This window comes from Stigmatopora argus, chromosome 3, assembly GCF_051989625.1.
Source record: "Stigmatopora argus isolate UIUO_Sarg chromosome 3, RoL_Sarg_1.0, whole genome shotgun sequence".
NCBI classification, from domain to species: Eukaryota; Metazoa; Chordata; class Actinopteri; order Syngnathiformes; family Syngnathidae; genus Stigmatopora; species Stigmatopora argus.
This window is the reverse complement of record NC_135389.1, coordinates 3689899-3703569: the sequence shown is the minus strand read 5'-3', so window position 1 is coordinate 3703569 and position 13671 is coordinate 3689899. Positions and strand designations below refer to the sequence as shown.

General features: G+C 39.8%; 1 protein-coding gene across 3 annotated transcripts in view; it reads right to left on the bottom strand.

Moving 5' to 3' along the window:
* bcar1 (BCAR1 scaffold protein, Cas family member) overlaps positions 1-12443 on the bottom strand; it is a 41630-nt gene extending 29187 nt beyond the window's left edge. Inside the window, exon 1 of one of the 3 annotated variants that reach the window (XM_077596928.1) lies at positions 11936-12443. In XM_077596928.1, the coding sequence (XP_077453054.1) occupies positions 11936-11947 (12 nt within the window). In that variant the 5' untranslated portion in view covers positions 11948-12443. Of the gene's footprint in view, positions 1-7084; positions 7393-11935 lie in introns of those variants that run through there. The other 2 variants (XM_077596929.1, XM_077596930.1) reach the window with 2 other exon arrangements.
* Positions 12444-13671: the final 1228 nt, after the last annotated feature.

The window sequence follows — 13671 nt, the reverse complement described above, 5'->3', positions numbered from 1 at the left end:
AATGTTGGAATAATTATTACAACATCAGTCGAACTGAAAGCTGTTCGGGGTTATCAACTTTGATGAGAAGATTTTCAGCGAGTGGTGTGCCTTGAGATTTTTTTCAATGCAAAAGGTAGATTTTGGAATAATTTTTTGGGGGGAGGAGGTATTTAATTACTGTCAATAAAACTTTGATGAGAACGAATTTATAATGTTAATATAGTTTTAAATGAGAAGATTTTCAGCTAGTGGTGTGCCTTAAGATTTTTTCAATCCAAAAAGTGTGCCGTAGTTAAAAAAAAAAGGTTGGGAAACACTGGCATAGACTACAACAATCAAAAAGTTACATTAAGTTTTTTTTAATGTAGTAGTTGTTTTTCACAATTTTATTTTAGAGCTTCTGCTTACACATTTTCTACTGCACAAAATGTTCTGTTTCTCACGCTGATCCCTGTACCTGATCAATCGCGTGGCGTCTTTATGGAACGTTAAAAAAATATTTCATATAAAGCGCTGCCATTAGAATAACTCAAAAGTGCTGACTTTAAACTCTGACCCAGTTTTATTTAGCACTGATAAACCACCCAAAAAAGTATCAGTCGATATTGATAATTATCACTATAACTATCACATATTTTTTTCTTTCAAATTTGAAACTTGTGCCCTTTGATTGTGTGGCCGTAGTTAGTAGGGATAGGCTCCAGCATCCCCGCGTCGAGGATAAGCGGTTCATTAAATGAACTAATAAATTTGAAACTTCTGTAAATAAGTAAATAAACTTTTCCTCAATATTCAATTACGAAAGTAACTTTGTTACTTTATTTAAACAATGAAAGACAGAATATAAAATATGATTTAAAAGAGAATTTTTGTTGTTCTGTCTTGCAAGAGATTAAAAAAACTCCCTCCTAACAATATGAAAAGTAACCAATAATAAAACCTGCAGAAATTTTGACAGGCATCTTTTAAAAAGTGTTACCGTATTTTCTGGACTATAAGTCGCACCAGCCAAAAAGACGCGATTATCATTTTTTGTTTTCTTCATTTTAGTAAGGGTAACCTCCGCTTTTCGCCAGTCCCTTACAAGTTTCTCGCTAACTCCAAGCTTTCTTACTGGTGCTCGATCACCGTTTTCGGCTGCATATTTCACTATTTGCACCTTGTAATCTGCAGAATATGATTTTCTTCTCGGTGCCATTTTTGTTCAGCCTTTCTCAGTTGTTTTTATAAATTACCGGCAATGTTGAAATTATCAACACAGCCCTAGTGCCCTCTCTTGCGGTTTAGTGTGAAAATAACATGTGAAATGACATAATAATGTGTTAATAATTTCACACAAGTCACACCAGTGTATAAGTCGCACCCCCGGCCAAACTATGAAAAAAACTGCAATTTATAAATAAAAAATACAGTATATATTTGCCTTCAAAACAAACGTTCCTGTGCAATCAGAAATAAAATTTGAAGCAACTTGTATTTTTTTTAAAGAAAGAAATACTTTCAGTGTCTGTGTTTAGAAGAGCCAAAGTAGTAAAACCCGCCCTACCCTGCCAGAATTTCTCTTATTGGCTTTCCCTCACATGTTGCCCTATTAGTTAGCCACTCAATTACCTCTTCTAGGATGTGCTGTAGTCACGTTAGAGAAATAAGGGCCATATGGACTGATGTCTTGAAAATTACCTGCAGGCGTGAGGAATTGGGACGATGTGAGGTTCCGTCAATCATGTTTGCTCTCACTGTGCCTCAGGTGCACACATATAAGTACAGATAAAGCACACATCAGAAAGTCTTCAATTGGAACTTTTAGTGGATAGGCTCAGTACTGTCCTGCATCTCGTAATCACTCATTTTGGCTGTGTTAAAGTCCTTTTGTTTTCATGCTGTTTGTGCCGCTCTACCAGTAACCCTGCGAAACGATTGGCTGTTCCTCACAATCTACTTTGTCTCCTGAACGTCCATGTCGCATCAAAGGCACCATTGTTTTTGGTGGAGTAATCTCATCTCATTTTCTGAACCGTTTTATCCTCATTAGGGTTGCGGGGTTGCTGGAGCCTATCCCAACTGACTCCGGGCCAGAGGCAGGGGACCCCCTGGATCGGTGGCCAGCCGATCGTAGGGCACAAGGAGACGGACAACCATGCACACTCACACCCATACCTAGGGGCAATTTAGTGTGTCCATTCAGCCTACCATGCATGTTTTTGGAATGTGAGAGGAAACCGGAGTACCCGTATGAAACCCACGCAGGCCCAGAGGAGAAAGGTGGTGTAATTACAGATTAAATGTATCAACTTTTATCAAACGTGTTACTATTTCAGATGACAACATTGTATTGCGATAATTACCTTTATCGTTTTATGGCCCAGGCATTCTCATGCTCTTGAAACGTGAGAACTGACACTTGACTTCTATTTTTACGGTGAGAATTTGATCATTTTGTGTCTTTTTGTCCTAATATGGTAAAGTAATAGTTATAGTGTAATAAATCATATAGATGGCATTGTGCTGAAATTATACCAAGCAAGATACGTGGGGAATGTTGAACTGTTTCACATGGTACATAGAGAAAATAAACAAAATAAAAGTAAACAAAGAAAACAGCCAAAAACTACCCCAAATAAGACTCAGGACCTTAAGAGTTAAATTATACAGTATTAAATTAAGCACGGACAGATATTTTGTTTTTTAATTACTTTTTTTTTTAAACATTCCTAATCATGTGCTAATGTGGTTGTATAACTTAAATATACACCTCATTAAGTCAGGTTTCAATCAGATACAGTGCTACCTCTACTTACAAAGACTTCCATATACAAATTATTCAGGTTATCAAATTTCTCCACGGCAAACTTTTAATTCCAAGATACGAAAACAAACCAAGTTACAAAACATCAAACTAAACAAAACATCCATGTGTCTCTATGATGCCGGAACCGAGGGTAGCGCACTGTAGGCGACCACTAGAGCTAGCCTGGGCCCCGTGTGAGGTAATGACCTCTGGGTCCGACAGGGGAGCACAGCACCAATCTGACCGAAAAAGAGTACGCTCCAGGCGGACGTGAGACCCAGGTCAAAATGGGCTTGCGGCCACCAGCAGAGTTTGAGCGCGACTGTCGAACAAACAGCCCCTTTTTAAATTTTCTACGGAACCATGGCTGATCAGTTCTGACTGGCAGTGAATTCCTGATTCATATGCCTTTGTTCCTCACAGAGTTGAGTTTCTCTGAGCGTGCCCAAACCAATGTTTGGTTATGTAATTATGCGCGCATGTATTTTTACTCCACTACTACTCAAAATTCCTCCTAGTTGGAAAATGGCTTTGCATTTCTTATTCATTTTAATGGTTTAATAAATAATTTTCTTATCTTTTTTGGATACAAACATGCATTTACATACATAGTTCATTCAAAATTACTATACCATATTTTCACACCTATAGGGCGCACTTGAAAGTCTAAAATTTTTCCCCAAAGTGGACATGGAACCTAATCAGTCGCAGAGCCTTTTGTATGCACTAAATTCAAGATTCTGTTGATGTCGCTGTATGATGCTGACCGCTTGACTGTCTGGGTGCATTTCTTGCTGACACCCTATATTTATATATTGTGAAAATGTGGACGTTTGGCAGTCCGGCATATGAACTGCGGGCATGCTGTCATTACGGGAGGCTTGACGAAGGAACTACAACTGCGGGCATGCCGTCATTACGGGACGCTAGACGAAGGAACTACAACCGCTGCACATTGCCATAAACAGAGCATTCAAATCAAAGAGTTTGAAAACGGCTTGGGAGCAATGGAGGTCCGATTGTATACATAGTTATACAAAGACAGGCAGACAGCGGGGGGCCAGTTACGCGACAATATGTCAATGAATTGTGGATGCCTGGGCTAAAGTGACGGCCCGCACTATGTATTGTTCGAGCTTTCGCCAAAGCTGGCATCAAGATAACTCTGACAACTCTGACAGTGAGATGGAGCATGGCATGTTGAACGGCGAACTCATCCGCTTGGCCAAACTCTTTATATCAGATACAGAAGATCAGGAGTTTGATGGTTTTGTTGATGTTTAACTGCTTTACCTTCTATTAACGCGAGTACCATTTACCTCAATAACGCTAGCATAACATATGCTAGTATAACACCCGCTAGCATAACATACACTAGCATAACATACACTAGCATAACACCCGCTAGCATAACATACGATAGCTTAACATACACTATCATAACATACGATAGCTTAACATACACTATCATAACATACGCTAACAGTGTCATTCATGCTAGTGCCCTTTGGGCCAAAGCGCCTTATCTATGGGCAAAAAACAGAACAGACACCCGCAACAGACAACCTGCCCTCTCAGGTGGTGAGTTCTATAGGTGTGAAAATATGGTACTCATCATTTGTAAAGGGTTTAGGGGCTAGTATTAAAGATTGTGGAACAAATTATCCTTATTCAATTTAAAAAATGCTTCTACCGACGAAAAAATCGAAGTAGGGAAAGTTCCCTAAGTATAGGTGCCACTGTAATTAAAAAAATAAATAAAATCCCTTCACAACTAAAAGTTAACAGTTATCAGACTGGCCGGCTCATGTCTTCTTCATTCGAACTCATTGGATTTTCTTTCATCTCATTTTCTGAACCGCTTTATCCTCAGTAGGGTCGCAGGGGTGCTGGAGCCTATCCAAGCTGACTTTGGGCCAGAGGCGGGGGACACCCTGAATTGGTGGCCACCCAATCGTATGGCACAAGGAGACAAACAACTATGGACACTAACACCCATGCCTAGGGGGAATTTAGTGTCCAATCAGCCTACCATGCACGTCTTTGGAATGTGGGAGGAAACCGGAGTACTCAGAGAAAACCCACGCAGGCCCGGGGAGAACATGCAAACTCCACACAGGTGGACCCGTGACCGGACGATTCGCCGAAAGACATTTCGGCGACGGACGTTTGGCTGACGGACAGTTCGCCGAACGGACGTTTCGCCAAAACGGGATTCGCGCGCTCACCCCGCCCCCGGATCGTGTGTGTACATGTTTTTCAACCTCGGCCCGTGGGCCATATACGGCCCGTTACACATAGCATTCATTTAGGAATAACAAGGGCATGTAGTGCCCCCCGCTGGACATATTTCTAAATACAAGTACGTACTAAAATGTGCTGCCTTTTAAAGTAGTAGCCATTTGGACACGCAATGTAATTTATCAAAGCTGGGGATTGATGTCTGACACATAAAAAACAACACTAGAAGACTTATGTGAAATTCTAAGTGCCTTGGACAGACTAGCGGACTTAGAGAACAATACCTGAAAATGCCATGGAACACACTTTTACTTCTAGTTTAATTTTAAATAATTTCCCATTATTTTAGGAAATATATATATTCAAAATGATTTGCTGAAAACCGTAATTCAAAGATTAATCTCAACGTTTTCGATGCTGGTGTAAGTTTTCTTGAGTAGGATTTCTGGATTTACTATTTCATTACAGTAGTACTTACTGTTAATACTACTTTATTTTCTCTATTTCTTCTGTCACATACTGTTCTGCGTGATCTCCAAATGGCTATTACTTTAAATGCAAGGATAAAATAAAAAATATATAAAAAATGGCAGCACATTGTAGTATTGTATTTAGAAATATGTTCGGCGGGGGGCAATACATGGCCTTGTTATTCCTAAATGAATGTTATCTGTAACAGGCCGTATATGGCCCGTGGGCCGAGGTTGAAAAACTTGTACACACACGATCCGGGGGTGGGGCGAGCGAGCGAATCCCGTTTCGGCGAAACGTCCGTTCGGCGAACTGTCCGTCGGCCAAGCGTTCGTCGGCGAAACGTCTTTCGGCGAATCGTCCGAGTACCAGTGGACCGACCTGGATTTGAACCCACGTCTTCCACTGTGAGGCCGAACCGCTAACCACTCGCTCCACCGGGCCGCCCTCATTGGATTTTAGTGTTAATTTTTTTTCCATTCATTTTCTGAACCGCTTATCTTCACAAGGGTCGCGGGGGTGCTGGAGCCTACCCCAGCTGACTTCGGCCACGAGGCAGGGGACACCCTGAATTGGTGTTTCCTGTTTTGTTTTCCATCACTGGAACCCACAATATATTTTTTATTTACACTTAAGTGCAACAACTTTTTCCCCCAAAAAATATGTGCAGAAAACGTTCTGCTCATAAGAGATAATATAACGGTTAGGGGTTAACGACGATTTAACAACGATTAAAAACGTTGGTAGAAAGATGTGAACAAAATGGGGAAAATGAGGAAGATAGAACAGTCTACTGTAAAAAAAAAACACATCTGTATCCCCAAATCCATTAACGATACACGTAAAATCAAAGTTAAAGTAACAGATGCTCCAGTCCCAAAACTCATTAATGATGTTGTGTCAACACGCTATACTATGGAACACAAGATGACAGCGACCTGATTGTTGAAAAGATACAGGTACTAAAGTACAAAACAAGTTTGTTGGAGGTACCTGGAGATAAAAAACATTCAAATGGCCTTTTATTTTGTGGGTCCTCCACACAAAGGAAAAAAAGTGTCCTGTGTGCTAGTTTAAATTGTCTTATGTTGACAATTTAAATGTTTCACTGCTATGAAAAAAGTTATAGAATTAAACTACCTTAAAATATAATTAGGTTTTTTTTACCTACTGTTTTGTAATGAAATGTAATGCTCCAGATATTCACTTCTGTGACTATTATTTGCTAAAATTACTCACAGAATTTCTATTCAATTTTAAACATTTAGCTTTTGGGACAAAGGTGGAGATAAAAAGGTGATTGATCAAGAATAATGAATTTCAAACCCTCCTCTATTGCTCGAGTCCAAACATTCACAGCAGTTAAAAATGTATAGACCAGGTAGGTTTTAACAGAGAAAATGTGTTCCCTTTGCCCTTTACCCATTTTTGTTCCTCCTCACTCGAATCTCATCAACTTTTTCAAGTTTAGGCTCAGTTGTGATTTTGCAAGCCCTGCCAAAGTACTGTCATACACCGCGTATTGGCCGACAAGTACTACCAATTTACTAAATGATGAAATATAAACATAATAGTAAAAAACAGTATAAAACACATACTCACCAAAAAGTTCATTTCCCACCTTGTTATAGATCTCTGAGGCTAACCAATGTGTGTATTTCCAACCAACGTTGCTCTTCTGCTCACCAGAAAATCCACTGTCTACTTATATTTCGGTCCACCCTTGCCTCCTCAGTCAATCTAATCTTTCTTGTACGATCTTGCCCGCAATTATCAAGCAGATCTCGACAAATTCTGCTGCTTTGTGATCTCACACAACAAGAATGAGTGTTTGTTATGTCTTGCCCCTTCCATTACCCTCCCAATTGCCTGAGGAAAAGTGGGAGGGGAGTGTAATCCAACACGTCACTTACAGTTGCTTCCTGAAATTCCCTGATCCCGTGTGACCAATGCTTTAAACTGTGTCACTCTAACAAATAGAACCCTGACCCTCATTCTACCTTTTCTCTAGCTGTGCCAGAAAACCTCTACAGTGTTAAGGAAGATGTCATGTAATAGATACCTATCACTTTTTTTACTAATAAAATCGTGTCAACATCAACTGTTTAAAGTTTAAATCAGGGGTGGCCAAGTCCGGTCCTCGAGAGCCCCTATCCAGTCTGTTTTCCTTAACTCCCTCCTCTATCACACCTGAATCAAATGATCAACTCATCAGCAAGCTGTCCAGAAGCTTCATACCGATCCCGATAATTTGATTCTGGTGTTTTGGTGGAGGGAGACATGGAAAACATGGATTGGGGCTCTCAAGGACCGGACTTGGTTTAAATGAACCCTAGCATATGCACAAGGTGTTGGAGTAATAAAGAAGGGAGAGTAAACTTAAAGTCCCCCTCAAAGTTACTTTTCAAAATGGAATTGCAATATGCAGGCAGGACAATTTGTTTGCACACTTGTGAGAATAAGTTGGACAAAATTCTGACTGGGAACCTTTTAACCAATCTTTATTTGAACAAAATTAACTGGAAATAATGAAACAGATGCTTTTCTATTTAGCGATTATAATGACAATAGCAGCAAGGGGATTTCTTAGATGTTTTATGCAAAATTATAAATATTAAGCCAAATTCTCCCAACCTCTTTGGATTGCGTGCTACAGTGAAGTGGTTAATGAAGAGATATTTTGATTTGTTTTAAGCAAAGAAGAGCAATGTTAGTCAATGACCAAGTCCATAACCTGACCTGACTGCAATTAAGCATGTAGTCCACATGCTGATGACAAAAGTGATGGAATATATCTTAAAACAAGCAAGAGTTGCATATCGTTGCAGCAAAAGCAAGACAGTGAAAGATCGAGGAAGAAGTCAAACATCTTGTGTCACCACTCACCACTACAAATCCCAGTCTTCAGACTGTACATAACTGCAACCAACTATTAAAAGGTGCAATTCAGTTATCCTACACCAATTCATACAAATCTCAAGACACTCACTGGCGCCACCACTTCAATTTGTCTAAAGGGCCTGCTACTCCTTTAGCATATCTAGGAGCGTCAATATTTAGGGGGCATTTTCAACGGCGAGTCAAAAAAAAGTCTTTCTCCACAGATGTGCGCGATGCAAAATTCACTCGCAACAAAACAGGAAATGGCAAGATGTAGTGCATCTCGGCACTTTATATCATATTCGGCACGCCCATTCGTTTTCTATGGTATATCGCTTCTCCTTTGGCAGTGAGAGAACCGGTGCCCTGACTTCTGCCATTTTTCATTGCAAATTTTCATCTGTCTTCCGTTTGCGAGTTTCAGCCTGGAATTTGCCATTTTTATGAACTTTTTTCTTATACTTCAGAAAAAAAAATCTCCGATGTAATGAAGCCGCGAAAGTTGAAGCCGCAAAGTGGCGAAGAATCACAGTATATATATATAGACGTGTGTATGTATATATGTGTATATATGTATGTATATATGTATATGTGTATATGTGTATATGTGTATATGTGTATATGTGTATATGTGTATATGTGTATATGTGTATATGTGTATATGCGTATATGCGTATATGCGTATATGTGTGTGTGTATATGTGTATATGTATATATGTATATTTGTATATATGTATATATCAGGGGCGGGCCGTCAGGGCCTTCAAGGCCTTCTCTGCTGGCCTAAGAAATATCTGAATCATATATTATTTACTCGTAACTCAAAGGAACGTTTCCCATTGGAATGAACTAAAAACAAATTAATTCGTTCCAATCATCTGAAAAAACCCACCAAAAACAGGATATTGGACTGGAAACACATTTTTATTTGTTGTAATTCGCCATCTATTAACAAAGTAACAAATAACTAGTGGTTTAATAGTACTAAAATGTGTTTAGTAGTATTAAAATTAGACGGATTTCGCGGAGGGGAGAGTGAGAAAGACAGGGGAGAAAGAGACTTTTTGCACGGCAATGTGCTCGTAACAACATAAACAAGTTTAAATGAACTTGGAATACGATGCAGACACACTCAAAAATAAGTTTAATCTAACCTTACACTAAACTTAATTCTAATTTTGTTTTAAATTTTGATACCTTTCTTCTCCCGGGTTGGATCTATTTGCCCTGCCTCCACCCTGACTTTCAGATGCAACCTATCGAGGGTTGTTTGCTTTTGTCTTCCCTTCAAAATTTTCTCAAAATGATGCACACTAATGTCATCACAATAGGATAACGCACAACCAATTTTTTCCCGTTAGTCATTGCGAACAGCGAGGCGATCGCTAATACGAGAGTTATATATACTACTTCTCGTTGGCAAGTGGTCGTGCGTTATCCTATTGCGAGGACATTTGCGTGCATTGGAATATTTTGAAGGGAATACAAAAGCAAACAGCCCCTCGATAGGTTGCATTTGAAAGTCAGGGTGGAGGCGGGGCAAATAGAGCCAACCCGGGAGAAGAAAGGTATCAAAATTTAAAACAAAATTAGAATTAAGTTTAGTGTAAGGTTAGATTAAACTTATTTTTGAGTGTGTCTGCATCGTAATCCAAGTTCATTAAATGTGTTATGTTATGTTACGAGCGCGTTGCCGTGCAAAAAGTCACTCCCCCCTTTCTGTGTCTCTCTCTACCCGCCGCAAAATCTGTCTAATTTTAGTTCTATGAAACACATTTTAGTATACTATTAAACAACTAGTTATTTGTTACTTAGTTAATAGATGGCGAATTAGAACAAATAAAACATTTTTCCCAATCCAATATCCTGTTTTTGGTGTTTTTTCAGAGGCTTGGAACAAATTAATTTGTTTTCTATGGGAAACGTTCGTTTGAGTTACGAGAAAATCTACATACAAGCTCAGTCCCGGAAATAATTAAGCTCGTATCTCGAGGTACCACCATAGTATATACTCCTCTCGTATTGGCGATCGCTCCAGCCATTCGCACTGAATAACGGGGAAAAAACACTGAAAAAATGTAACGCTCCGCCCAGTGCTCGTAGAGACATTACAGGAGGGAGTTGCGGGGAGAGAGACGGTGCCCATGACGTTCTTATGAGCAGCCTCTCGCGTCCGCTGTATACAGACGCTCCCCTACTTACGAACGAGTTAGGTTCCGAGCGATTGTTCATAAGTTGAATTTGTTTGTAAGTTGCTCAGTGCTATATTTTGTATTAAAATTTATATTTAAGGCCTATATAAGTATATTGAAGCCTATATAAGTATATTGAAGGTTTATATAAGTGCATTTGTATGTTTAAGGCTTGTATAAGTAACACACATTGGTTTGTACTGAAAAAAACCTTTAATAAAATGGAGAGATTACATACAGTACTGTATACATACATTAGAGAGAGAGAGAGAGAGAGAGAGAGAGAGAGATTTACTAGAAACTGGCCGAAAGAAGCTATCTAATGACGATTGCAGTTTTCTTTTTTTCATCATAAATGATGCGGTAGCACTGTATGGCATCATTCAAATGATTTGCAAACTTTGTGCAACGTTCCATATTTGGGTCCTGCTGCTCCATCTTTATGTTTATAAATGGTACTGACGGTCAAACGATTCAAGTTGTATTCCCGTGCAACGCGCATCAAGCTTCGTTATTATTGTCACTCATTTCAAATGAAATGGCTTGCCTCTTCCTTGCACCTCCCTCAATAGAAGCCTTTCACTTTTCACCAACCATATTGAATAATGGATGCACGAGATATTTAAAGATAAAAATGAAAAAGGTTCTTTGCGCACTGGAGATACGTTCACGCACTTCCGCATTGCAACGAAGTGGGCATAAGAAGGTAGATGCTGGGTGAGCTGAGCTGTCACAGCGCCAGGCGTCGGTATTAGCGGCGGAAAGAAGTACTGCTCGGAAAAAGGCGCGCAATACAAAATCGAACTTATGAACATTTTTCGACATAAACGCAATTTGCAGACAAGTTTGTATGTACCGTTGTTCGTAACTCGAATGTTCGTAAGTAGGGGAGCGTCTGTACTCGCATATCAAAATGTGTCTCGTATCTCAAGATAAATATTTGCCCGAAATTTTACACGTATCTCAAATTCCTCGTATTTCGGGGCACGCGTATGTCGAGGTATTACTGTATTGTCATGCTTTAAGCGTGATGTGCGCATGCGCATCAGTCACGTCCGCCTTTTCCGTAAGCAGACAGTCAAGCTGTCAGCGTCATACAGCGACATCTACAGAATCTTGAATTTAGTGCATACGTAAGGCTGATGGCACCCCGTCCACTTTGGGGCAAATTAGACTTAAAGTACGCCCTATATGAGTAAATATGTGCTGCGTTGTGTTTGTACGGTTTATTATCGCTTAATATTGGCAATTGCAATCATTAATAAGGGGAGCAATTGTCCGAGGTTGACAGGTATGAATTAGTGCGCAATAGAACGTGACTTCAACATATAACACAAAATGTTGTGCAAATAATGCATTATATAACAACTGTCATACTTACGGGAACAGACATTTTTCTGCTTTACGTCTTTGTTCTTTCTGTTAAACCAACGGCGACTCTTTTAATCCTTGTTCACGCACGGTGGTGGTTGCTCCAAGCTTTTATTTTTCGAAGGAAAGGTGTATCCACTTTTCCCGGAGCGTCCGCCATTCTCCCCTATCATCCTTTACACCCCTTCATTTAAAGTATGGTCAGTTCAAAATTATTTCATAGAAGCTGGGCGTGAAAGTAGCGAGTTTAGTGCAGGTCAGCATCAGATTCGCCAAAGATTTCTGTTAGCTGTTACGATTACGAACCTCTCCGGAAACGATGAAGAAAATTAGCTTATAATGCACCTTCGTGATAAAAATCCCCCACTCTCAATAACGGGTTAGGAAGCTGTCAGCAGGAACAGACGACCACGTCCGTCGAAGTGTCGGGGGCATTTTCCCGACGAAACAGTGCAGCTTTAAAGGGACCTCCTCATGATGAACCTTTGTGTACGTCTTCAGCTGTCAGCTATCCGAACTAAAGGGCAACACACGTGTTTTCTTTTTTCTCCTTCACTTTTAGGCAAAAACAAATCTCACCTAAGTTACTCCCCACACAAAATCCAATTAACGACATCATTTTAAATGACGCAGTGACATATTTAACTACATAATTTCCTTAATATAAATATAATAGGAATGAAGTGGCGAGCCATGCCTTTCACACCTATGCCTTCAGTTGTGATACGTCTGAATCACTCCAACCCTCAATAACTATTTTATGGCTATAAAACCTTTACTGCAGCCACAGCTGCGACACATAACAAAGGCATCAATAACAACCTCATAAAATTGAAATATTAAGGAATAAGGGCGGTCCAGCGGAAGAGTGGTTAGCGCGTCGGCCTCATAGTGGGGGACCTGGGCTCAAATCCAGTTCGGTCCACCTGTGTGGAGTTTGCATGTTCTCCCCGGGCCTTCGTGGGTTTTTTGCAGGTACTCCAGTTTCCTCCCACATTCCAAAGACATGCATGCAGTGCAAGTGTTCTCTTTCTTTGCCATATCGAGAACTTGCACAATTCTGACGTTTTTCATTATTCTCTGTTGCTTTATAGATGTAGTAGCATCCATAGAACAAGCAACACATTTGTGATGCTTTGCAGGAGTTGATACAATCACAAAAAAAGAAAAATCACAGAGAAGTGTGTAACGATCCAAACTCAGATAGTTTCCATCTATCTGACCGTGGAGAGGAGGGCAAGATGATTATATATTGAAGATATATTGTAACATTGACAAAAGAGTTGTCATCTTTGTCCGTCTTGTAATCATTTGTTTGGGACTGCTGTCCGGTGTAGCCAACATAAAATAGATAAAGTACCGTATTTTCACACCAAAAAACGCACCACCCTATAGGGCGCAGTCTCAGTTGCGAGTGTATTTTCAGTTTTTTGTCAATACATAGGGCGCTTCGTTTTAAAGGACACACTGCTATGGTTGTGCTAGCATGAGACACAGCATAGAACATAGCATCCATGCTAGCGTATGTTTAAAAAAGGGAAACAGGAGTAAAACTGAGTTTGGTTTGGTTTTATTGACGTAATGTACCGTGGGGAAAATAAGTATTTAGTCAACCACCAATTGTGCAAGTTATCCTACTTGAAAAGATTGGAGAGGCCTGTAATTGTCAACATGGGTAAACCTCAACTATGAGAGAAGGAATGTGGAAAAAACCCAGAAAATCATTGTTTGATTTTATTTTATTTG